This window comes from Rhincodon typus, chromosome 6 (assembly GCF_021869965.1).
Source record: "Rhincodon typus isolate 14 chromosome 6, sRhiTyp1.1, whole genome shotgun sequence".
Lineage (NCBI taxonomy): Eukaryota > Metazoa > Chordata > Chondrichthyes > Orectolobiformes > Rhincodontidae > Rhincodon > Rhincodon typus.
The window spans coordinates 56,013,146-56,041,047 of record NC_063337.1 but is presented as its reverse complement, the minus strand read 5'-3'; the positions used below and the strand labels follow the sequence as shown (position 1 = coordinate 56,041,047).

The 27,902-nt window shown below is 39.8% G+C and overlaps 2 protein-coding genes across 2 annotated transcripts in view; both read left to right on the top strand.

Moving 5' to 3' along the window:
* The window catches only part of LOC109935037 (disks large homolog 2-like), an 890,971-nt gene that overhangs the window by 565,803 nt on the left and 297,266 nt on the right, over positions 1-27,902 (top strand). Inside the window, exon 16 of the mRNA XM_048598394.1 lies at positions 2,627-4,130. Coding sequence (XP_048454351.1) covers positions 2,627-4,130 — 1,504 coding nt within the window. The remainder of the gene's footprint in view (positions 1-2,626; positions 4,131-27,902) is intronic.
* On the top strand, positions 2,356-4,473 carry LOC125481045 (nuclear factor interleukin-3-regulated protein-like). Its single transcript, XM_048598342.1, has one exon. The coding sequence runs from the start codon at positions 2,654-2,656 to the stop codon at positions 4,163-4,165; it is 1,512 nt and encodes a 503-aa protein (XP_048454299.1). The 5' UTR covers positions 2,356-2,653; the 3' UTR covers positions 4,166-4,473.

Genomic DNA, 27,902 nt, shown 5'->3' with positions numbered 1-27,902 from the left:
TGGCAAATGGGACTAGATTTATTTAAGATATCTGGTCGGCATGGATGGGTTGGATCAAAGGGTCCTTTTCCATGCTGTACAGCTGTATGACTCTATAAGGTAGCCTTGTTTTAATCTTCTGTTTGATTGGAGATGGAGGGTGGAGATTTTCTGTTACTGTTGTTGACCCAATTTCACCAACATTGCTTTGTCAGCAATGGTGACAGTAGGTAACTGTCAAGATGAATTCACCTGATTTTGCATAACAACAGATCTTCTAATTATATTTTACTTAAATACTGCCTTTTTAATGTTAGCCTTCACTGAAAAAGTGCAGAGAGGGTGATGTTACTAAAATATATTAAATTTTAAAAAAGATCGGCATTTTCAGAAATGTGAGTGATTCTGTATATCATTCACATTGCTTGCAGAATGTCTTTTCAGCTGCACAGTGCTATCTGTAATAAAGGTAATTACCTCCTGGCTTGTAATTTTTGATTCATCAAAGATGAATGTGTATTTATTTTCACAAGCATTTAGAAAGGATAATGAGTCAGAGTAGAATAATTTAAAAAGTAAAATGCTGTCTTTATCAGTAACTTATTTGAAAATAACTGATTAGGTCATCAGCCTTTATATTTGAGCCAGTAAAGCTGTGCAGTACATTCTCAATTGAAATGTGTTTACCCTGTTAATAAATGAAAAGCTCAAATGAGTTATATTTTTAAAAAATCCATCTGATATTGTACTTGGCTATCCTATGTGAATGTTAGTCATTTTAAGACTTGCTGGTAATCGTTTCCACTTGTTATCTTCCTGGGAGTTAACTTGATGGGTGGGATCAAGGCCCTGCGAAGAATTTTCCAAGTTGTGACTAACAAAAATAGTTTGAGTCAAAAATAAAATTTTCTAGAGAAACTCAGCAGATCTGGTAGCATCCATGGACAGAAAGCAGAGTTAACGTCTTGGATCTTCAGAACTGGACCTGAAATTTTAACTTTCGTTTCTCTCCAGAGATGCTGCCAGAACTGCTGAGTTTCTCCAACAATTTTTGTTTTTGTTTCAAATTTCCAGCATCCACAATTCTTTGTTTCATTTTAATATATTTGAGTTTATGGTTATTTTCAGCAAATAAAGCTCTGAAGAAACAAAACTTTATATACAATTGTCAATATATTTATATAGAAATATAATTTAGACTAATTGGTTGGGACATTGTTTTATTCTAATATTACAATTATTTTGAGATAGCAAGAACTGCAGATGCTGGAGTCAGAGACAATACCGTGTGGAGCTGGAGAAACGTAGCAGGCCAGACAGTTATTTTAGCTTGTTTTCTAACGATGAGTTTTTTACTTCATCATTTCTTTGCAATGTATCTTTGTTTTCTTAGTTATCAGTGTTCTGGCCTAAAATCTTGTTGCTCAGGACTTTAGCTATCTGTACATTGAATTGGAGAGTCTGCAAAGGGAAACGTGCAGCTTCAATTATAGTTCATTAGGAACAATTAGTTATGCAATAGGGCTTCCCCCATTCCTTGGTGTCTTAAGAATTCAAGATCTTTAAAAAATAATTTGTCCACAGAGGGTCTGTATTTAGTTGGGACCATCAAAAATTGTTGGTTTTAACACGACTTACAGATAATGGAGAATTGGCTGAATTGTGGACTTGTTAAAAATGTACTTATTTTTACCTATGGGGGAAATTTTAACCCTCAAAGATAGGTTGGATAAGATATTTTATAAAGTAAATATTTTCAGTACTGATATGAGCCCACCTACTTCTGGCTTTAATAGAGGTGGACAGAGGCCAATTGTAACCAGTCCAATTGTAGGAGGTAGCAATTTAAATATTAAAAGAACGTTGAATACCTCATATTTAGCTACCATTCGAAGTTTTTGAGTTGTAAGGAATTCCCTGGAGCTAAGAAGTGAGAAGGATCTTTCTGGTCTCTAGCACTAGGCATGTGATACAAGAATACAATCTGGTTAGCTGTAGCCAGGAAACAGACAACAAACCAATAAGGATCTGCTATTTTTCTGGGTTTACTGGCCACAAACCAGCATCCAGTAAATCCCTCTTGCCTCCTAGTTTATGAAATATGCACTTAACAATGCAGCAATTCCTTTTAGTGTTTTTTTTTAAATAGCATGTAACCCCATAGCTTGATAAAACTTGGTTTATTACAAGTCTGAAGCAAGTTTCGATTCAATCTGCAGTTTAGGGATTGGCACCGTATTATGTTAACTAAGTAAATTAGCTTGTAAGATATTACCTGTAAACCTCTGTGTAACCAGGGCAAATGTTTTTCATAAGCATGAGCATAAAGATAAATGGCCCAGAAACAAGTTTAACATTGATTTGTTTCAGAATGATTAATAAATATCTACTTACTCTTTTTCAGGTTATCAAAGGGATTACATCTGATCAACAAAAATGTCCATGATCCTGAGCTCCCAAGTGCAAAAGCAATTTATGTAGCTTTATTTAAAACAAAACTAGCTGTGAAGATTTCTGTAAGATTAGGGTCACCGATTTCATTGTTTCATGAATAGTGAAAGTGTAGAAATAGAAACCTCTAATGGAAGCAAAACGTTCAGTGATAAATATAATAGAAAATAGTTAAAAAAAAATTCTGCACAGTCAGAAACTTGCAAAGAACAAAACAAACATCATGGAAGCTCAAAGACCAACACTCCAGAATGAACCAGCATTGGTTGGATCTTGCATTTCTGGAGAAAAAGTGGTGGTGTTAGCTCCTGCTTTAGAAAATATGGGAGAATCTTTTTCTGCGGATGACAGCATCCTAAGTGACGACCTGAGCACTGGCTCTCTCAAACAGAAATCTTCAAGCTGCCGAAGAAAACGAGAATTCATACCTGATGAGAAAAAAGATGCATTGTACTGGGAAAAGAGAAGAAAAAATAATGAAGCAGCCAAAAGGTCTCGTGAGAAACGACGTTTGAATGATATGGTTTTAGAGAACAAGCTGATGGCTTTAGGTGAAGAAAATGCACGACTGAAATCAGAACTTCTTGCTTTGAAACTAAAATTTGGATTAATCACTGCAGCATTTTATGCACAGGAGATACAAAATCTTGGAAATGCTTCAGGGCCGTGTTTTCAAGACTATAAACCCTCTGGTATAAATTTAACTTCTTTTGCTCCTGATCATGAGCGTGGTTTTCTTGGAAATGGATGTATTTCAGTCATTAAACATTCACCACCAAGTTCATTGTCAGATGTTTCAGAAATATCTTCAAATGCCCGGGAAAGTCCTCTTCTTCAAGTAGCATGTAAAAGCCCAAATGGCACCTTCAAGGTCATAAAACAAGAGCCTCTGGAGTTCAAAGTAGATTCTGAAACTTATTTGCGAGACCCCAGAGAGGGAAATGGTTCTTATGTGTCAGCCATGTATAGAAATTGTATTGGCAGCACCTTCAGCAGGAACTATTCACATTCACCACCTTCCATACAGATTGCTAGGTCATCAAGTAATTCGCCAAGAACATCAGAGGCTGATGACAGTACATTAGGAAAACCTACATCTGAAGAAGAAGGTGAAGATGAACAGCAAGTGCCTAAAGGCCCAATCTCTTCTCCTATGGAATCCAAAATTGTGCACAATGCCATAGTTAAGGTTCCTGAATCAAACTCTTCTGCACTGCCTCACAAACTTCGTATCAAAGCTAGGGCAATCCAGATTAAAGTAGAGAATGTGGAAGCATATTATGAAACACCAGAGAAACAGCCATCATCTGCCAGTACCATTTCTGCTAAAATATCTTACCCATTGAACACAGCAGAAATGTTTAAATGCAATGCTTCAAATTCAGTACATCCTGCCTTAGCTCCTTTGTCTATTCAAGTAGCAAACATCAATGATTGGTCTCACAAACCAGAACTTTGGCATCAAAAAGGAAGTGAAGAGAAATTGGAAGGGGCTTACAAACACGTCCGTCGGTCATGTTCCCCTGTTGCACTAGCAAACCAATCACTTGCTGCTGGGAAAGACTCTGCCTTCATTAATCAAGGAGTACAATTGGAATCAGAAAACTTGTACTTAAAACAAGGCATTGCAAGTTTAAGTGCAGAAGTAGCTTCACTGAAAAAACTCATAGAAAAGCAACAGGCTGCTACTTCAGACTCTGGCAAAAGCACTACTGAGAAAAGATTTGCCAACTGACGTTGCAAATGAAGTAGAGTGGTTACTTTTATATAATGCTAAATTTTCACTGGAACAATTTTGTCTTTTCATTGTAATCAAATTGTAATTCCTTGCAAATGCTCACATATTGTCTGAATTGTACACTTTGAACATTGTCTTTTGTGGACCTTGTGATACACAGGTTGTACTGTACAATGGGAGCATTCATTTCTGTACTTTCAATTACTTGATACAAAGCTATGGATGATTCTTCCGTCCTTACGTTTTGTTCAACATCCAACATTGAAATATCATGTACACCAGATTAAATAGTTGATGAACACTGAGACTTGCTTGAATTTTTTTTACTTAATATTTCAGGAATTATCAACAAACAGTGTTAAGTCTGGGTATTTTTGTTATTTTAGTTTGAAACGGATAATTGTTCACTTGTAAGCAGCTAGTTAAGTATCAAAACTGGGAAACATCCTAAGTTTAAAAAAAGTTCTCCTTGGTATAGAGCATATTTTAGTCAACATTTATCACATGAATGTTGAAGACAGGCAAATTCAACTCAATTCCAATATATTTTATAATGTACTGATTGCTTGAATGTATATATTTAGAAATAATTTTGATTATTTTATTACAAATTTTATTATTATATTTTATACTGAGTTTCTTCTTTTTTTGGTCCTTGGGAATATAACATTTACTATCCAGTGTCAATATCAAACACTCTTAGGTCAATTATATCTATATCAAAGTTGGCACAATGAAGCTTCCTTGACCCTATACTAAACAATGTACCTTAGCACCAACTTATTAAAAAAAAACCCATATTGCACTTGTTAATTATATACAAGGTTGTGATAGGCAAGATTTTTAACCAGTAAGGAAATTTAAAGTTATAGAGAAAAGGCAGAGAAGTGGAGTTGAGGGTTATCAGATAAGTCATGATCTCATTGAGTGGTAGATCAGACTCCATGGGTTGAATGGATTACTTCTGTCACTACGTCTTAAGGTCTTCCAGTCTACATTCAAACGAAAATTCCATGTTAATGAAATGAAAGCCGATGTTCGGTACATTATGATTTGAGTAATCAAAATAAAATTAGATTTCTGATGAAGGGTCTAGGCCCGAAACGTCAGCCTTTCTGCTCCTATGATGCTGCTTGGCCTGCTGTGTTCATCCAGCTCTGCACCTTGTTGTCTCGGATTCTCCAGCATCTGCAGTTCCTACTATCAGGGGACACCTTGGCTTGGACAGACTGAAATGGCGAAGGCTCATTTGTGAATGTACCAAAACATTGAAACAATTCACTGGAAGCACACAAGGCTAAGATAACACAGTGTGGAGCTGGAGGAACACAGCAGGCCAGGCAGCATCAGAGCAGCAGGTAAACTGACGGTTTGGGTCAGGACTCTTCTTCAGAAAATCTGAAGAAGGGTCCCGAGCCGAAACATCAGCTTTCCTGCTCCTCTGATGCTGCTTGGCCTGCTGTGTTCCTCCAGCTCCACACTGTGTTATCTCAGACTCCAGCATCGGCAGTTCCTACTATCTCCAAGGCTAAGATAAGGCTTTAAAGACAGTATACAAATTTAAAACAAAACCCTCACCTATCCTATCTTCCAAGCACCAGCTGTCCTGCTCATGTCTGAGTTTTCCATTTGCATATTTGACTTAGCTCAGAACCCATTAAATTGAAATGGAAACAAGTCATCTTCATCCTCGCTGGATTGCGTAGGAAGTTGATAGGGTGGAAATTAATTTTTTATGTGCTGCATATGCAGAGTTAATGGTGTATTTTCTTTCCTGTATACTAAATGGAAGCCTACACCTTCAACTTGTTGAGCAGAAAATGTGTGCTCGTTGTGATCTTTACTGCCACCTGATGGACACATGCATGCTTTCTTATAATTTGCAGTTCAAAATCAATCATTGCTAACTACAAGCTATATAGTATCCATGGATATTTTAAACTAATGTAATCAGCTAATGTATTTTCCAAAGCCAGTGAGAAGATATATACAGTGTAATAGTTTTGGTATATCAATGCAATCTTGAATAATAATTCATGTAGTTATATGATTAGATATGAAAATTCATTACCAGAGAAATTATGTATTTTTGTGCAGCAATGGTTTCAGAAATATGACAGACAATAGTTTCTTTTTTCCTAATAGAGCATGGAAATTGTTCCTTGTATTGTAATTGAATATATGTTACAGTCACAAAATGTCTTCTGCAAGAACTCAGAGGAAATAAAGCTGTATCGACATGCATTTGTAAGATCACAACTGTTTTAAACTTGAATCTGTTAATGTTATGTTGTAGCGTTTAATAGTTGCTATAGAAGAATTTTTTAACAAATGCAAGCATGGTACTGTGGAAGAATGTTCCACTTTCTCTGCATGAGCTGTGCCTATGATTAGTCATCATCTTAATCAGGATTGGGAGGATAATACAACCAGATCCCTTCTCATAATGATGTTACTGTAATAGAAGTGTATGAACGTAGATAGTGTGAAGGTCTGGTTGGACTTGAATACTTTGACCCAAATGGTGTCAACCAAATGGATACTTGTCCAGGCTTGTACCTGAAGGGTGTTGCTGAGCAAAATCATTTAGGCTGCCACTTGCAGATCTATATTGCAGCCTCAGTTATTCACTTCAAGAGATTAAGTATAGAAAATTAAATGCGAAAAACCTGGGGCTGAGTCAAAATGATTCAGTCTTTCTGGATGATTCAAACTGGGTTGTGCTCACTCTCTGAAATAGATCAGTGCAAATTACCACGGTAATGCAAATGACAATAGGGAATAATTTTGCCCGAAGGTTATATTTACATATTAAAAAATACTAGAACAACGCATTAAAATAAGGTGAAGGAAACGATCAATTAAATTATTTTAAGATAGCATAACATTTAATATTTAATTAGAATGCATGTGGCTATACAAACTGCAAAGATTTAAAAATCTTGATACAATTTCGTCACTGTAAAATCCTAGATTTTCACCGGAATATGTTAAAATATAATAGATAACGTATTGGCTATTTGCGAACCCAAAAGTTTTGGCTGTTTCAATCAGTAGCTTTCATTAAAATTATTCTTTTGTTATGTTATTCCAAATTGATCCTAATTGAGCCTGCTGAAGTGAATATTTAGTTATCTTCCTAGTATTTTCTCTGAAAAATTTAGTACATTCTGTTGGTAGAAGATAGGCAACAATGTTGAGTCTTTAAGAGTTACAGTAAATTAAACTACTACTGCATTGCAGTATCTATCCAGCTGGTGCCTACCGCAGTCCCTTTGAAAGATATTACAACAGGAAGGAATTTTTTTCTCATTGATGAGGTAGCAAACCAAGTCAATTAAAGCTTGCAGCTCAACAGCCCATTAAAAAAAATCTATTAATTGTGATTTAATTAGTTCAACTAATGATCTTTTTTGCTAAACCCATATTGTGCATTTGGAAACTATTTTAATTGTTGGTTGCTTCTACCCTTATCTTGACTGATATTTTTCTTAATGGTGCCAGGCTGTAATATTAATCACAGTTGAACAATAGCTTTGCGATAAAGGAATGTAAGTAAATGCATTTTATGCTACTGAACTGTTTTTATTCTGCAAAATACTTTTGGTCTGCTGTCACTGTGTTACTGTCACTCTCCAGATACTATAATTAACTCTTCAAATACCAGTATGTCATTTCCCACTACGTTCTTTAAAGGGAAGACATATTCAGATTTCTATGCTTTATCCGTGTGGCTCAGTGGTTACCACTACTGCCTCACAATGCCAGGGACCCAGGTTCAATTCCAGCCTCAGGTGTCGGTCTGTGTGGAATTTGCACATTCATCTGGTGTCTGTGTGCGTTTCCTCTAGGTGCTCTGATTTCTTCCCTCACTCTGAAGATGTGCAGATTGGGTGGGTTGGCCATGCTAAATTGACCATAGTATCTAGGGATGTGCAGGCTGGTTGATCAGCCATGGGAAATGTAAGGTTGCAGAGATAGGGTAGGGGCACTGGTGTGGGTTGGATGCTCTTCAGAGGGTCAGTGTGGATGCAATAGGACATTGTAGGGATTCAGTGATAAAGTTTCACATATCTAAGATAATATTTTCATTGTGCATTCCTACCCCTGAAAATATGTTAGGCCAGCTTTTCACATAGAATAATGCTTAGTGTAATGATGTAATTTCTGTTTGAATTACTGTAATGATGTCACAAAGTCTCAAGATAAGATGGTGTCTTCATTGCATTTCATTTCATATGGCTGTTATATTTCAATTCTAGCAAAATAATACATTTTAATGAGAGATAATCAATCGAAATCATAATACAGGTGACATTTAAGTGTGATGATTTAACATAGATATTTCTGCAAAGGATGTGGGTTCAAATGTTTATTTGTAAAGGAATATTCCTGATCATTTGAAAGAAATTCTTAAGACCACCATGTTTTTTTTTCAATATAAATCCTTCCCTCCCCCTCTGGAGATTAATTCTGTCCCTCAGAATTTTTTCCTAATTGTTTTCCTACCACTGATGTTGGACTCACTGGCCTTCAGTTTCCTGAATAATAGTACCAGATTTACTGTCCTCCAAACTGCCTCTCCTGTGTCCAGAGAAGATTTGATAATTAATGTCAGTTTCCCTGCATTTTCATTGCTTGTCTCTTATGGCCTGGGATACATCTCATCTGGGCCTGGGGACATATTCATTCTTAAATCTGCTGAAACCACTAATACTTCTGCACTCTGAATTGTAATTTGTTCAAGTATATTACAGTCCTCTTCTTGATTTCTACTCCTACATCATTCTTCTCTATCGTGAATATAACTGTAAAGTACTAATTTGAAACTCACTTGTGTCTTCCAGATCCACCCACAGTTGCCACTTATGTCCTTCATGGGCCTCACTCTTGCTCTGGTTAACATCTTGCCCCTAATATACTTATGTGTTTTTCAATTTCTTTTAACCTGCAACTATATTTTCAGGTCCCCTCATCCCTGTTCTAAATTCTTAGTCATTCTGACCTCTACATGGAGAAATTATATGGCCAATAAGAGCTTGGCTACTCACAAATGGACTCTGGATGTGAGGCAGAAAATCTAATATTTGAATAGAGGGACTCAACAGAAATGAAGAAAGGCCGTAGTGGTCATAGGGACCGGGGGAACTGCAAAACAGAGGGAAACATGAAACATTGGGGGATCATCTTGAGTCTCAGGCAGATCCTGCGAGGATAACAGTGCAAAATGTATAAAATGTCTGCCACCACGTGCAAAGTAGGTGGAATAAGTTACTGTACTGACTCATATTGTTTTCTTGCTATGTACAAGTTGCATTGTTTTTTGTTGAGTTTTCACCATGAGACCTAGTGAGAGATCTCATTGTAACGTATCAGACCCACCTTATTAAGTACCTAACATGTTGCAGCGACATTCCTTTCATCCCATTCATTTCCATCTAGCTGTGCATCGTTTCCCAGAAAACTCTCTACTACCGTGATATCCTGAAATTGACCAATATCCCTGATGACAATAAAATCTTTAAAGGCCTTTGTGTACATAGGCATGCACTGTCAGTCCAGAGTGGCCCTGCATGGTTCCTGAGATTTGCCCTGGATGCAGCAGGCAAGGGCGATTTGGCACGCCACTTTGCAGTCAGGAACCTGGAAGTCTACTGGACTAGACTGGTGCAGAGGCAGAATGTCCACTTCCCCCAAGTCCAACAGAGGAGGCCAAATCACCATATGCCAGCCTGGTCTGAGATTGGCATCTGTGTCAATGTAAGTGCCACCTTCTTTGGTCTGATGCCTCACATTCACTCTGCCTCTGCTGCTGTACACACCTCTCACTAAGATTCTTGCTCTACCATTATCATTTCTTGTCTTACTCACTGTCTCTCACCCCAAGACCAGGTACCACGAACATAGCATGCTCTCTGCGTATTCACTCACTCAGGACATCTCCCCAGCTGCACCAGGAGTAACAGCATTGTCAACCACTTTCATCTTCGTTAGTACCTTCTCCTGTCTCATTTCAGAAGGAAAAGAACATCCAAAGGGCAGAAATAGCAATATGGGTGGTGAACTGACCAACATTTGGCTCCTCACCCAATAAGTGGACAGCATGCTGACTCTGCCCCAAGCGTCTGACTGACTGTCCAAACCCCAAAAATATTATTGAAGGCTGCCCTTGACCTACTGTTTCTGGGACCCCTGACTGAATGCTTGACTGAGGACTGCAGACAACCATGACAAGCTCCATGTCTACGCTGAACAGCATGGCAGTACAGCAGTAATGTAAGCCTGATATCCCAGATTGATGGGAAAAATGCAAAATGGCAATGCAATCTAGGGCTGAGATGAACATCCAGGTATGCTGAGGATGAGTGGACACTATAACAGCAAATGAATATTTCAGAGATGCAGCCTTGTCCATGAGCTGGATGTGTGACCCTAAGCACACAGTGTCCTTGCAACAGCATTACAATAGTAGTTGCTGGCACAGCATGAAGTACAGAAGCGTACAGTAACTAGATCACAGGTATGCCATGAAGGATCTTAGAGCTTGGCAAATGGCAGATGCCAGTGTCCCTGGACTTGGGTGCATGTGACTGTTATGCATATGAAGATGTCCTGAGATGCTAGTTTCAGGGTCCAACGTGGAGGTCCTTTGGAATAAGCAGCAGTCCGGTCACTCGCTTTGATTTCCATGTTAAGAATACTTGACATGGCTTGTTTGGCACAATTGGTAAGATACAAAGTTGTATACTTACAAGGCAAGCTGGGCTGTTGATTAGCATTTGGCAAACTATAATCCTCCTCAATTAGCAACTCGGCACTGTCTAGCAAAATTTGCCATGTTGGTCAGCAAAAGAATAAATAAATAAAAGATGTAGCAAGTTTCTTCCAATGTCGAGAGAAGCCTTGCCAGATTTTTCACCTGATTCTGTTGCAAATCACTTCATAGATTACATCACTCATGCCTCAATAAAATTGCACACTTTTTTTCTTTGGCAGAGAAGTAAAACCTTTGGAGTTTGAGGTCCTGATAAAGGAAATTGCAATAACAGTGATTTAGTAATGCCATCCACCAGGCTTCAATTTGCACTTGATTGGCTGATCATTCAATGAATACTAAGAATTATGACCTCAATCAATCATGCCCATTACGTTACGCATACTTGCTGTTTCCACATCATGTAATCTGAGCAAACATAATCAGATAAATGTATTTAAAAGGTCATCTGAAGTCCTCATACCACAAACATTTGCATAGCTAGCATTGGAAGGCAATGCTTCACAACTGCCATTTTTGCATTCTGAACTGTAAGTGTGCCAGGACATGGTTTGTGATATGCAAGAGATTCGCCACCATTGCTGCCAACCATTGCTGCCTTCTTCCAGGCGTACCCGTTTTGCTTTGAGAGCATCCTGTCACTAACCTGCAGAGTTTGTCAAAAGAAAAGGCTTCCACTCCATCAATATTCAAATTATATGTGACTATTGATGCCAAATCTTGGAGGTTTGCATTGGATATTCTGGTAGATGCCATTATGTGTACACACTGGAGAGCCGATTTCTGTGCCCTTCCAAGGACCTCTCAATGAAGAGCAATTGTTGCTGGGAGACAGGTTAATTCCTCGAAAAATTGCTCATGACACCTCTACAAAATGCTCAGACTAACACAGAACAAACGCAATACCGCTTATATTCCAAAGTGTAAGCCAAAGTGAAATAAACCATTGGTCTCCAGAAGATGTACTGCTCCAACAGGAGCTTGCAATAAAGGCCAGGAAGAGTGTCCTGCGTCTTTGTGGCATGCCCTGCCTTTCACAACTAGAGTTAATAAAGAAGGAGTGGAGGTGGTGTGTGTCCTGGAAGCATACAAAATGGTGCATTGATAGCAGATTTTCTGAAATTGAAGATGAGGATTAGGCATTGATGATGAGGGACATCCGAAAAAACATGATTGAATAATGCATTAAGTGCAAGAAGCCAGGGAGAAGCCCATTGTGACCTGCTTCCATGATAAATGATTTGGGTTTAGACTTTATATTTTTAAATTATTTTTCAATTAGGCAAGGCTAACAGTTTGCTGCCCATCCATAACTGCCCCTTGAACTGAGTGACTTGCTTGGCTGTTTCAGAAGGCAATTAAAAGTCAACCACATTTTTCTGAGACTGGTGTCATATATAGACCAGACTGGTTAAAGATGGCATATTTCATTCCTGAAGAAGTCTTAGTGAATCAGTTGGGTTCTCATGATACATTCATGGTTACCATCACTGAGACTATCTTTCAATTCCAGATTTTTATTAATCAATTTAAAATTCCACCATGTGCTACCATGAAATTTGAACTAATGTCCCTAAACTATTGAGTTGCCTGCGTCTCTGCATTGTAAGTCCATTTATATTACAACTATGCCAATGTTTCTCCTTAATTATTTAAGATTGTAATGGTATATGCCAGCAGACCTTGCGTAGCGCAAAGTACAATTAGACCTTGTTACTTTTGTAGTTCTTGACCTTTCTTGCTACTGAATAATTATCTTGTTATCTATCTGACAGTACGCTTGATATATTCAGGTGATCCCATCTTGAAGTACTGACACGATACTTGTCCTGCTGACGATTATGACGAATGCAGTAATTAGTGAGCGGGTGAACCAACATTGCATGATGCTAAGATTTAGTAGCTCCTATGGTTGCTATCAGAAAATCATCTAGTGCCATGAAGTGACTCATGATAGCCGGCAGGTGAGAGGAAACAGTTGAAACTCCTTTTGACCATTGGTAAGTTTTCAATGTTTCAGAGACTAAAAGGTTACCCTGAAATGCTTGAGCATCCTGTTGGATTGTATTGAACCTGTGAAAGGTGAAACATTGTGCAGTTTTTCTTGGCAAACCACTGTGCTGTTAAAGGCAGTGGACATATGAATTACCAATTCTACATGTCCTAGCCTTGAATGGCAGTGCCCTCCCTTAAAATTCCCATGAATAGAACAAATGGGTCCATATGCAAGTATATGCAAAGTCTTAATTCAGCAGCTACTCTGAGGATACAACTGGTTGTGACATTTACAGGTTTGGAGTGGGTACACATATTTGGTGCAAACAGAATTGTGTAGCCTACTGGCCGATGACATCCATTGCAGAGTTGGGTGGTCTCTTCCCAGTATAAACACAGGGTTTCCAATCGTTTCCCTTCTAGTTTCTGGTCTTTTTTATTTTTTTGACCAATGTCATACATGGTGACCAAGGTCATATCCTGGTGGACCTGCAATAACTGGGCCATTTTAAAATGTCTGTGGTAACCAGGATAATGATATTTGAATGTAATAGAACCCAGGGATGGAATCTCTGAGACACTGCTCATGGTGTGTTCGGTGTTAGTTGGTCAAACTTGTGGGGACATAAATTTCAGTGTGTGTGAAGTGAAAGGTGTTTGTATATTTGCATGTTTCCAGTTTGGCATAAGGGTTATGCGGACCCTTCACTTATGGGCCATATAATCTGGATGGTCATAATGGTTTCTGATGGTACCACTGTGCTGAAACATTTTTTTGGTATTCACTGTGCAGAATGATGGTTTACTTGAATAGCAATGGTTTAGTCATCATAATCTGACTATATATCTTGGATAGACAATAGATTTTGTATTTTGGATTTTGTTGTTTGGTATACACCCTTGTTTGATTAGAATACTGTCCGGCTTTTGGATGTGGCCTCATATAATGTTGTACCACATGTTCTGACCCTTACTTTCTTCCAGTGCTTCTGGTGTCCTCTGGTGCCACATGCCTTTCATACAGCATTAAAAGCTAGTTGTTGCCTTAACACATTTATGAGGCCACATCAGCAGCATTGATTTGTATGTTTGCCTGTGTTGGCTATTTTGCTTATGATAGGTGAGTTACACATAGGCTGTAGACTGTCACCTGTTGATACTTGGGTCTGTTTTGTAGTGATACTTCCACAGTGTAACCTTTGGATTGATCCGAAGGGATCTTTTTGAAATGGTTCTATTAGAGTAGATGTTGTCCCAAACTCAGTTATTCCACCCTGTAGCTTTGCTGCTATCAATTCATAATTACATCCATTTTCTCAGCATCTACTTATGAATTGACTAATAATTTCTGTTGATTATTGCCAAAAGCATGTGAATTCCAGACAATTTATTTTAAAATTGAACTTTACTCATAATTGGTCTTCAAATGTTGACATTTTCTCTGGATTCTTAAGATGATCCTTGATGTGCTCTGTCTGTGGAGGCCATCATTTTCGATAACAATTGTAATTTTAAAGACTTGCTAATCTGGTTTGGAAATATTGAAATCCATGAAGCATTGCTCAACATGTTTTTGGAAAAAGTAAATTCACTTTGGAGATCATTGTTTTCACTAATTGAATAGGGAAAATTTTCTGTTCATTTATCAACATTTTGCAGGATTTTCAATTTTCAAAGCAGCTTTTGACAGTTATTTGAGTTTCTTCTAGCTTTCAGTTGAGGTACTCTTGGTGGCCATTGCCTTAGCTAGTCATAGCCATTGCTTGATTGCAGTGATGACACTGTTAGACACTCTGATTTTTTTTGACCAGTTTCAGTTTATAATCTCCACCCACAAAACTGATTGTAGGTGTGGAAAACAGCTGCAAACTGCAAAAATAAAAGCCATCAATGCAAAATGATTCAGTTTTTACAGCTGGGAACTGTTACTTAATGGATTCTGCTTCCCTGTCTCTGTTGAATCAAAGTATTTTATGTTCCTTGACCTCCTGAAAGGGCAGCAAGCAGAAATGGATTTTGTTCTGACTGTGGGGTTTTACTTAAAATTAAGCCTCACTCAAGAATCAGCTCTTTAAGTTCTGTTACTGCATTATCTTTGCAGTCAAAGTCTGACTATTTAAACTCACCCACAAATTTAAAGAATTTTACCAAGGCCTGATGCTTTCTGGCTGGAGCTTGGTGCAATCCCAGTACAAAGATATAATGTATAGAATTTTCATACACGCTGAAGTTTTTTGATAGCTGTTTCTTTTTCACGGCAGTTTGTTTATTCAGCTGACATGAAAGAATTGATGCTTGTGCTCGGTTCAGTCAAATCTCCTAAATCGTCCTGTCAGAATGTTACTGATAGAGTTGTTAAAAATCTCATATATTCAGTAACCATCAGCTGCTATGATGTTACATTCTTTGTTAGACAAGGATTAGTTTAAAAAAAAAGTGGATTTTTAAAAAAAATTTTAAGACTATATAAAGATAGATTTACTGGGGCTAAGTGTAAAGCATGTCAGTTCTGTAATTGGTCATTTGTATTGCCCATTAAGTCATAGAACTAATGCATCTTATCCATTGAGGTGGGTGGTGAATGACGGTAGTCTAAGATACACCCCGTTAAACGTGAATATATATTATAACAACAGAGCAGCTCATCCTTAAGATAATTGTCCTCCTTGCTAGGCTATCATATCTGGGCTAGATTGTATGCTTCAGGTTATCCTTCAAAATTACTGTACAATCAATTGCATAAACACCATCTGGAATCCCTTTAAATGTATTTCCTCTTCTGACTTGTGGAAAAACATCTGGGTCTGCTCAATACTTCATTTCTGTGACAGACATACAGAGAGGTAATTAGAATTATTTTATTTTTCTCCTCTTGTTCATAAACAGAGATGTATTTAATTCTTTTCTTATGTCCTTCCCTTTTTGAAATTGGCTGTGATATATTTTGACTAAAACCCTCTGTCTGTGAAGTCCAATTTTTAAATGAGCCGCAAAAAACTCTTTCAGATTAAAACCATGTGCACACCCTATTTGGGTCGGTGTTGTGCAGAACGTTAGCATTGTTGAGAAAGGTACATTTTGTCAAAGCTTTCTGTTTGATACTGATCAGGACAAACCACAATAATCCGTGCAAGGTCCACAGATGTTCATAATCCATACAATTGATTCGGATGTGAAAACCAGTTTTAATATTTTTATATTTGCTGATGGCCCAAAATTCAGCTGGGGAGAATGCAAGGAGGCTTTAAGAGGACTTGGACAGCTTAAGTGAATCGACTAGAACATGGCAGATGGAATTTAATATGAATATGTATACATTTATTCACTGGTGGAAAAAGCAAAGGCAGAATATTCCTGAAATGAGAAGTTTCAGAATTGCAGGTGTCCACACGGACCTGAATCTTCTTGTCCATTAATCATGAAAACAGCGTGCACATGTAGTAAGCAATTGGGAAGGCGAATGGTACATTGGTTTTCTTCACAATAGGATTTGAGTACAGAAGTAAGGTATATTGCTGCAACTACTTTGAGTCTTCATGAGACTTCACCTGAAATACTGTTTAGTTTAGGTTCTTTTATCTAAGGAAGGACATATTTTACATAGGGGAAGTGAAGGGGTGGGGGGTAAATCATGGAAACATAAAATTTTAACAGAACTAAACAGGTTAGATGTAGGAACGATGTTCCTGATGGTGGGAAAGTCCAGATCTGTGGTCATAGTTTAAGGATAAAGGGATATCCTTTTAGGACTGAGATAAGGAGAAATTTCTTCACCCAGAGAGTGGTGACCCTTTGGATTTCACTACCATATAAAGTGGTTGAGGTTAAAACATGATGTGTTTTCGAGAAGTGGGTACATAAAGCTCTTGTGGCTAAAGGGATGAAGGGATACTGAGCTTAATGATCAGCCATGACCACATGGAGGCTTGTGAGCAGGCTTGAAGGGTTGAAGGGCCAGCTGCTGCTCCTATCTTCTGTGATTCTGAGGTTCACCAGACTAATTCCTGGGATTGGCAAGATTGTGAAGACTGGGTCTACGTTTCCTAAGTTTCAAAAAGTGAGCAATGATTTCATTGAAATTTACAAAATTCTTACAGGCCATGACAGGATTGATGTAGGTGAGATGTTTTCCTTGATGGTGAGTCTAAAACCAGGCAATATAACCTTAGGTCATTTAAAAAGGAGATGAAGAGGAATTTCTTTACATTAATGGATATGCAGATGGTGCTGGAAAGTGATGTTGTGGTTGATGATCAGCCTTGATCTCATTGAATAGCATAGAGGCTTGATGGTCTGCGTAGCCTATGCTTGTTCTTTGATTTCTGTGTGTCCTTTGAAGTTTCTTTGCTGCTGCAGTTGGTTGAAGTGGCAGAATTCCTTTAAAATTTCCTGCATACTGACAAAAGAGGGCAGGGTAGTTTTATGACTTGCCCGCAGAAAGGGAGTTACATTTCTGAGACTGCAGTGGGATAGGGCGACAGAGAGGAGAAGTTCTGAGCAGAGGTAGGAGAAATTGAGCTCTCCACAGAAAGCCCTCCCTGACATGCTTTCTGACTTCAGCCAGGAACAATGTCGAGAGAAGGAGTGATAACACCAGTTTTGGAGGGAAGAGGTACAGTGTCCAAGTAAGGGGAGGAGGCACGGTATTGAAGTAAGGGAAGCAGGCACAACGGAGCGAGCATGGAATTTTCACACTCCAAGTTCCCACCTAACGTCTCTATTTTCCTGACTCTGGTTTCATGTGCATCCATCTTCCTTGGCCCATCATTGGTACTAGAACTCAGCTTTGTTAATCCTAAATAAGTGAGCCTCTCCAGCTTTTTTCTATCCTTAAATACTTAAAACAATCTGTCCCTAAAATCAGCAATTGCTGTTGTGGCAAGCTATCCCATTGATATTCAATAAAAGAGTTCAACTTTCAGTTCATAGCTCATATGGTTCTGCTTTTGGAAACAGGCTTTTGCTATGAATAGAAGTTGAATGTTGAATGGAAAGTATACAAATGATATACATGATGGCACTATCAGTCATGTAAAGCTGTCTGAATGGAAAAGATTTATATTGATGATCCACTGGATTGCATTACAGATGATCAAGAAGAATACCAATATTGAATAATAATATCAATTTAAACCTGTTGTTTTTCAATATTGCATAAGTACAAATTGGAACAGCATATACCTTTATTCTTGTAGTGTGCCAGGAGTGTAATGATTTCATTTCACAGAATCACAAAAATTGTTACCGCACAGAGGCAAGCCATTGAGCCCATCATGCCTGCACTGGTTCAGTTACCTAGTGCCAATCTCCTGCCTTTTCTCCATATCACTGCATGCCATTTCTATTCAATTAATCATCCAATGCCTTTCAAGTGCCTCAACTGAACTTGCCCTTACCACATTTCTAGGAAATGCATTCAATACATTTGGATAGCTGACTGTAGGAGATCAAAACCAAGCTGTTATACTTGAATTCAATTTTCTCATGATTGGAATGAGTCTATCATTCTTCTGAATAAGAAAACAAAACTGTTGCTTTCATGTTTCCAAAAATAAGAGCATAATGTTCCATTTAGATTCGAGTTTAGGCAAATTACGGCAGCGATTTAGAGCACATTTTGGGGCGTGCTGGACAAAATTGCACACAAAAGTGGTAGAGACATAATGTTGTAGAGTAACATGCAGGTAACAGCTGCAAATATTTCATGCCTCAGTAATTTTATTGCTCGAATTTTAGACTCTATAAATCTTTTACAATATATCACTTTCTTAGATTCAAATAATGACAGTGTATTACTTCAAGTTCTAAATTTTTAGATATAAAGTGACAAATGAAGTAGTTTTTAGTACTTACAATGCATTACAAGCTCAGCTTTCTCTTTGTCCATTACAAATGAGCCAGAACCTTCCACCCAAATAATTTTTTTACTTTGGCTATATGCTGTGAGTTAATCGTTGTTATTGAAACAAAGTAGGATGTTCACTCTAATAGAACATAGAACAATACAGCACAGTACAAGCCCTTTGGCCCACAATGTTGTGCTGACCTATTATCCTACACTAAGATTAAACTGACCTGCAAACCCTTCATTTTACTATCATCCATGTGCGTGTCCAAGAGTCACTTAAATGTCCCTAATGTATCTGACTCTACTACCACCGCTGGCTGTGCATTCAATGCACCCACCACTCTATGTGTAAAGAACCTACCTCAGACATCTCCCCTATACCTTCCTCCAATCCCCTTAAAATTATGCTCCCTCGTAATAGTTATTTCCACTCTATCTATGCCTCTCATCATCTTGTACACCTCTATCAAGTCACCTCTCATCCTTCTTTGCTCCAAATGGAAAAGCCCTAACTCCCTCAACCTTTCCTCATAAGACCTGCCCTCCAGTCCAGGCAGCATCTTGGTTAATCTCCTCTGCACCCTCTCTAAAGCTTCTACATCCTTCAAAAAATGAGGCGACCAGAAGTAAACACAATATTCCAGGTGTGGTCTAACCAGGGTTTTATAGAGCTGCAGCATGACCTCATGGCTCTTAAACTCAATCCCCCTGCCAAGGAAAGCCAACACAGCGTGTGCCTTCTTAACAACTTGGGTGGAAACTTTGAGGGATCTATGGACGTCAACCCCAAGATCCCTCTGTTCCTCCACACTGCCAAGAATCTTGTCATTAACCCTGCATTCTGCATTCAAATTCGACCTTCCAAAATGAATCACTTCACACTTTCCCGGGTTGAATTCCATCTGCCCATTGTTTGCCCAGCTCCTGTCAATGTCCCGTGGCAACCTACAACAGCCCTCCACACTGTCCACAACTCCACCAACCTTCGTGTCATCAGCAAACTTACTAACCCACCCTTCCACTTCCTCATCTAAGTCATTTATAAAGATCACAAGAGCAGAGGTCCCAGAACAAGTTCCTGCAGAACACCCCTGGTCACTGAGCTCCAGGCAGAATACTTTCCATCGACTACCACCCTCTGTCTTCTATTGGAAAGCCAATTCTATATCCAGGCAGCCAAATTTTCCTGAATCCCATGTCTCCTTACATTCTGAATGAGCCTACTATGGGGAACCTTAACCTTTCAAATGCCTTGCTAAAACCATATACACCACATTCATTGCTCTACCTTCGTCAACGTGTTTTGTCACCTCAAAGAATTCAGTAAGGCTTGTGAGGCATGACCTGCCCCTCACAAAGCCATGCTGACTATTTCTAATCAAACTATGCTTTTCCAAATAATCATAAATACTATCTGTCAGAATCCTCTCCAATAATTTGCCCACCACAGAAGTAAAACTGGCTGGTCTGTAATTCCCAGGGTTATCCCTACGCACTTTCTTGAACAAGGTAATAACATTTGCCACCCTCCAATCATCTGATACTACTCCAATGGACAATGAGGGCACAAAGATCATCGCCAATGACACAGCAATCTCTTTCCTCGCTTCCCGTAGCAACTTTGGGTATATCCCGTCTGGCCCAGGGGACTTATCTATCCTCATGTTTTTCGAAATTTCTAGCACATCCTCCTTCCTAACATCAACCTGTTCGAGCATATCAGCCTATTTCACGTTGTCCTCACAAATGACAAGGCCCCTCTCACTAGTGAATACTGAAGCAAAGCATTCATTAAGGATCTCCCCTACTTCCTCCGACTCCAGGCACAAGTTCCCGCCACTATCCCTGATCAGCCCTACCCTCACTCTAGCCATCCTCTTGTTCCTCACATAAGTATAGAATGCATTGGGGTTTTCCTTAATCCTACCTGCCAAGGTTTTTTCATGCCCCCTTCTAGTTCTCCTAAGTCCATTTTTCAGTTCCTTCCCAACTACCCTCGAGAGCCTTGTCCAATCCTTAATTCCTCAACCTTAAGTTATCTTCCTTCTTCCTCTTGACTAGATGTTCCACATGTCTTGCCATCCAAGGTTCCTTCACCTCACCATCCCTTCCTTGCCTCAGTGGGACAAACCTGTCCAGCACTCGTAGCAAGTGCTCCCTAAACAACCTCCACATTTCTGTTGTGTATTTACCTGAGAACATCTGTTCCACAGTTCCTGCCTAATAGCATTGTAATTCCCCCTCCCCCAATTCAATACTTTCCCATACCATCTGCTCCTAACCCTCTTCATGACTATACTAAAGGTCTGGAAGTTGTGATCACTATCACCGAAATGCTGTCCCACTGAATGATCTGACACCTGGCCTGGTTTGTTACCAAGCACCAAATCCAATGTGGCCTCCCCTCTAGTCGTCCTATCTACATATTGAGTCTGGAATCTTTCCTGGACAGACCTGACAACAACTGCTTCATCCAAACTATCTGCACTAAGGAGGTTCCAATCGATATTAGGGAAGTTGAAGTCACATGACAACAACCCTATTACTTCTGCACCTTTCCAATCTGCTCCTCAGTGTCTCTGTTGCTATTGAAGGGTCTATAGAAAACTCCCAATAAAGTGACTGCTCCTTTCCTGTTTCTGACTTCCACCCACACCGACTGATTAGACAAACCATCCTCGACGACCTACCTTTCTGCAGCTGTGATACTATCCCTGCTTAGCAAAGCCACTCCTCCACCTCTCTTACCTCCCTCCCTATTATTTTTTAAACATCTAATCCCTGGAACATCCCACAACCATTCCTGCCCCTGTGATATCCAAGTCTCCGTAATGGCCACAACATCGTAGCTCCAAGTACTGATCCATGATCTAAGTTCATCACCCTTTTTCCTGACACTTCTTGCGTTAAAATAGACACACTTCAATCCATCACACTGACTGCAACCTTGCCTTATCAACTGTCTATCCTTCCTCACAGACTCTCTGCATTCTGTCTCTGCCTGTACACTAGCTGCCTCATCCTCTGATCCATAGCTCCAGTTTCTATCCCCCTGCTAAACTAGTTTAAACCCTCCTGAAGGGCTCGAGCAAACCTCCCGCCCAGGATATTGGTGCCCCTCCAGTTCAGATGCAACCCGTCCTTCTTGTACAGGTCCAACCTTCCCCAGAAAGTATCCCAATGATCCATATATCCGAAGCCCTCCCTCCTATACCAGCTCTGTAGCCACATGTTCAGCTGCACTCGCTCTCTATTCCAAATGATAGTTCCCTCAAATTACTAATCATAATTATAGAAAAATTTCAGAAAGCATATGCCTGCATTTATGATACATAGTAGCAGCTAGAAAAGTAGCCTTGCAAAATTAACCCTAATATATAGGATTTTGAAATACTGCCAGATCTTCAATGTCAAATGTCATTTGTGGCTTTGTTGATAGCACATTTGCTTTAGTAATAAGATTCTGAGTTTGAACAACAAGAAAATGGCTTGAGCACAGAGCTGATCCTCTAGTGTGGTAGTTCTTTGTTTTATCCAAGGGAGGTGGATTTCCCATGCTGAACCAACAATTATTAACTATCCCTTGTTGCAGTTGAGAAGGTGGTTTGAGTTGCCTTCTTGAACCACTACAATCCATTTGGTATAGGTGGACCCACAATGCCGTTATCGAGGGAGTTTCATGATTTTGACCCAGCGATAAATGTTTCTAAGTCAGGATGGTGTGTGACATGGAGTGGATGGTGATGTTGCCATGCAGACAAGTCTCCTGGCTCTGATAAAATACATCCCAGGGTACTAAAAGAAATGGTGGGGGAAATAACACATGTGCTCCTGGTAATTTACCAAAATTCTCTGAACTCTGGGGTGGTTCCTGCAGTTTGGAAAACAGCAAACGTTACGCCACTGTTTATAAAACGTGGTAAACAAAGGTGGATAACTATAGATCAATTAGCTTAACTTCTGTAGTGAGGAAAATGCTTGAATCTATCATCAAAGAGGGATAGTGAAATATCTGGATAGAAATTGTTCCAGCGGGCAAACCAGCATGGGTTCATGAAAGCAGGTCATGTTTAACTAATTTACTGGAATTCTTTGAGGACATCACAAGTGCAATGGACATTGGGGAACCAGACAATGTAGTGTATCTGGATTTCCAGAAGGCATTCAACAAGGTGCCACACAAAAGGCTGCTGCATAAGATAAACGTATACGGCATTATGGATAATGTATTTGTACAGATATAGGGTTGGTTAACTAACAGAAAACAAAGATTTGTGATAAATGAGTGTTTTTTCTGATTAGAGATCAGTGGCTGGTGGTGTGCCTCAGGGATCAGTATTGGGACCTCAATTGTTTGCAATTTACGTAGATGATTTTGGAGTTGGGGACCAAGTGTAGTGTGTTAAAGTTCACAGATGACACTAAGATGAGTGGCAGAACAAAGTGTGCAGAGAACACTGAAGGTCTGCAGAGGGATGTAAATAGGTTAATATGAGTGGGCAAGGGTCTGGCAGATAGTTTACAATGTTGGTAAATGTGAAGTTGTCCATTTTGGTAGAAATAACAACAAATCGACTATTATTTAAATGGTGAAAAATTGCAGCATGCTGCTGTGTGGAGGGACCTGGGTATCCTTGTGCATAAATTACAAAAGGTTGGTTTGCGAGTGCAGCAGATAATTAAGAAGGCAATGGAATATTGTCCTTTGTTGCTAGAGGGAAGGAGTTTAAAAACAGGGGTTATGCTGCAGCTGTGTAGTGGGCTGGTGCGACCACACCTGTCGTACTGTTTATAGTTTTGGTCTCCTTACTCGAGAAAGGATGTACTGGCACTGGAGGGGGTACAGCGGAGGTTAACTTGGTTGATTCTGGAGTTGAAGAGGTTGACTTATGAAGAGAGATCGAATAGATGGGGACCATACTGATTGGAATTTAGAAGAATGAGGGAGATCTTATAGAAACATATAAAATTATGAAGGGAATAGGTAAGACTGAAGCAGGGAAGTAGGTGAAACTAGAACTAGGGGGCATAGTTTCAAAATAAAGGGGACCAAGTGTAGGGCTGAGCTGAGGAGGAACTTCTTCTCCCAAAGGATTTTGAATCAGTGGAATTCCTTAGTAAAGCAGTTGAGGCTACCTCATTGAATCTTTTTAAGGGAAAGTTAGATTTTTGAACAGTAAAGGAATTAAGGATAATGTGAGTGGGCGGGTAAGTGGAGCTGAGTCCATCATGAGATCAGCCATGATAGTTGGGAGAGCCAGATGGCCTACTCCTGCTCCTACTTCTTATGTTATGTATCTGCTGCTCTTGGTATTTTAGATAGTAGTGGTCGTAGGTTTAGAAGATGCTTTCTAAGAAGCCTTGATGAATTCCTGCAGTGCAGATTGTACATGGTGCAAAATGCTGCTCCACAGCATTGGTTGCGGGGGGAGTCATTCTTTGTGGATGTGGTGCCTATCAAGTGGGCTACTGTGCCCTGGATTATGTTAAGATTTCTGAGTGTTTTTGGAGCTGTACTCTTCCAACCAAAAAAGACATACACCTGACTTGTTCCTTGTAGCTTTTGACAGGATTTGGGAAGTCAGGGGGTGAATTATTAACTACAGGATTCCTAGCCTCTCATCTCCTGTGTCAGAACAGTATTTTACAATAATATGCTCACTGATGCTCAGTTTGGGCTACAGCAGAGCCACTCAGTTCTTAACCTCATTGTGGCCTTGGTCCAAGCATTGTCCAGGTCTTGCTGCAATTAGACATGCTTTAGTATCTGAGGAGTTGCAAATTTGTGCATTGTGCATTGTGTGTTGTGCATTGTACAATAATCAGCCAACATCCCTATTTTTGACTTCATGATGGAGGGAATGTTATTGATGAGGAGACAGAGAATGGTTGGGCCTAGGACACTACCATAAGGAACTCTTGCAGGGATATTCTGGATCTGAAATTACTGATGTCCAATAGCAACAATCATCTTAATTTGTCCTCGGTATAACTCCGACCAGTATAGAGTTTCTCCATTGGTTCCCACTTAATCTAATTTTGCGAGGGCTCCTTGAGGATGCACACAGTCAAATGTGACTTTAATGACAAAGACAGTCACTCTCACTTCACCTCTACAGTTCAGCTGTTTTGTGCATATTTGGAACAAGGCTTCAATGAAGACAAGAACTGAGTGGCCCTGGTGGAACCAAAACTGCACAAGTGAGTCAGGTTATTGTTATGCAAGTGCTGCTTGAGAACACTGTTGATGTCCCGAGCCATCACATTACTGATGGTTGAAAGTAGACTGATGGGAAGTTAACTGGCTGTGTTCAATTTATCTTCCTTTTTGTATACAGGTGTACCTGGGCAATTTTCCATGTTGTCAGGTAGATGCCAGTTTGTAACTGTACTGGAACAGCTTAGCTAAAGGCACAACACATTTTGGATCACAAGTCTTCAGTACTATTCCAGAATATTTTCAAGTCCCATAGCTTTTGTGGTGTCCAATGCTTTCAACCATTTCTTGATATGTGGAGTGATTCAAATTTGCTGAAAATTAGCTGGATCATTCATTCAGCACTTCTGGCTGATGATTGTCACAAATGCCTCAGCTTTTTCTTTTGCATTAATGTGCTGGGCGTCCCCCATCAATGAGGAGGACAAAGTTTTATGGAGACTCCTCTTCCAGTGAATTGTTTAGTTGTCCATCACCATTCCTGACTGGATGTGACAGGACTGCAGAGCTTATATCCGATTCATTTATAGAGTCATCGAGTTAAACAGGACAGAAACAGACCCTTCAATCCATTTTGCCTGTGCCAACTAGCAATCCTAAACTGATCTAGTCCCAATTGCCTGCATTTGGCCCATATCCTGGCACAGTGGCACAGTGGCTCAGTGGTTAGCATCACTGCCTCAAAATGCCAGGGACACAGGTTCAATCCCAGCCTTGCGCAACTGTCTGTCTGCAGTTTTCACATTCTCCCTATGTCCATGGCTTCCTCCAGGTGTTTTGGTTTCCTCCCACAGTCCAAAGATTTGTAGGTCGGGTGGTTTGGCCATGCTAAATTGCCCATAGTGTCCAGAGGTACATAGGTTCGGGGAAATAACCATTGGAAATTCAGGGATTGGGGGGTGGGTGTGTGTGAATCTGAGCCAGATGCTCTTTGGAGAGTCAGTGTGGATTGTTGGGCTGAATGGCCTGTTTCCACACTAGAGATTCTATGACATTCTAAACCCTTCCTATTCTTGTATCCATCCAGATGCCTTTAAAATGTTGTAATTGCACCAGCCTCCACCATCTCCTCTGGCAGCTCATTCCATACACATACCACCTTTGCATAAAAAAGTTGCCCCTCAGGTTCCTATTAAAACTTTCCCCTCTCACCTTAAACCTATACCCTCTAGTTTTGGACTCCCCTACTCTGGAAAAAGATCTTGGCTATTCACCCTATCCATATCCCCCATTATTTTATAAACTTCTATAAGGTCACTGCTCAGCCTTTGACGCTCCAGGGAAAATAGCCCCAGCCTATTCAGCCTCTTCCAATAACTCAAACCCTCCAGTCCTGGCAAAATCCTTGTAAATCATTTCTGAACCCTTTCAAATTTAGCAAGATCTTTCTTATATTAGGGAGACCAGAATTGAAAGTAGTATTCTTAAAGTGGCCTCTCCAATGTCCTGTACAGCCGCAACATGATGTCCCAACTCCTATACTCAGTGCACTGGTCAATGAAGGCAAGTATGCCAAATGCCTTCTTCACCATTCTGTCTACCTACGACTCCAGTTTTGAAGAACTATGCACCTTTGTTGTGCAATCGCTTAGATCTATCTAGCACTCACTGTTGATGCTGTTTGATATACAAATAATCCTATATTATATCTTCACGAGGTTAACACCTCAGTTTTAGGTATGCTTGGTGCTACTCCAGCCATGCCTTCCTGCACTCTTCACTGGATGTGGGTTAATCTCCTGGCTTGATGGTAATGATAAAACTGGGCATGAGTTTGCAGATTGTGCTTGAATATAATTCAGCTGTTCCCGATGGCCCGCAGTTCCTCATGGATGCCCTGTCTTTAGTTGCTAGATCTGTTGTTCAAAGTCTAAACTATTTCACCACTGTAAGAGTGCCACACAACACAATGGATGTGAAGATGGACTTTTGTCTGCACAAGGACTTTCTAATAGTCATTTCCACTTGTACTGTCATGGACAGATGCATCTACGGCAGGCAGATTGGTGAAGTTAATGTTAAGAATGGATTTCTCGCTTGTTGGTTCCCTGATCACTTGCTGCAAACTCAGTTTAGCAGCCGTGTCCTTCAGGATTTCACCAGCTTAGTTAGTAATGGTGCTGCTGAGCCATGCTTGGCAATGGAAATTGAAGTCGCCCACTCAGAGTATATTCTGTGCCGTTGCTATCCTCATTGCTTCCTCATTTCTTAACCAGTTTGCCATGCAAGGCCATGTCAAAAGCCTTAATGAAATCCATGTAGCACACATCAACTGTACTACCCTATTCTACATACCTACTCACTTCCTTGAAAAATTAAATCAAATTTTTAGACATGATCTCCCCCTGTCAAAGCCATCCTTGATTAATCCAGTGTCTCCAACTGGAGATTTATTCTGTTTCTCAGAATTTTTTCCAATAGTTTCCCCACATCTGGTATTAGGTTTACCGGCCAGTAGTTTACTGGTTTAACCGTACCACCTTTCTTGAACAATTGTACCATATATTAGCTGCCCTCCAATCTTCTGGCTCCCATCCTGTGGCCAGGGCATATTCGAAAATTAATGTCAGAGCCCCTGCAATCTCCTTCCTTGCCTCTCGCAGCAGCCTAGACGCATCTCATCTGGGCCAGCGGATTTATCCAAGGAAACCACTCATACCTCCACCCTCTTAATGCTAACTTATTGAAGTAAACCTAGTTCCCGTCCTATATCTCATTGTCTTTCTCTATGACGAATATTGATGCATTGTACTGATTTAAAACCTCCTCTATGTGGAGTCTTCCAGCTAAATATATACACACACACACACACACACACACACACACACACACACACACACACACACACATGCACGCGCACATACACACACTTTGGTCCCTATTGAGCCTTAGTCTTTCC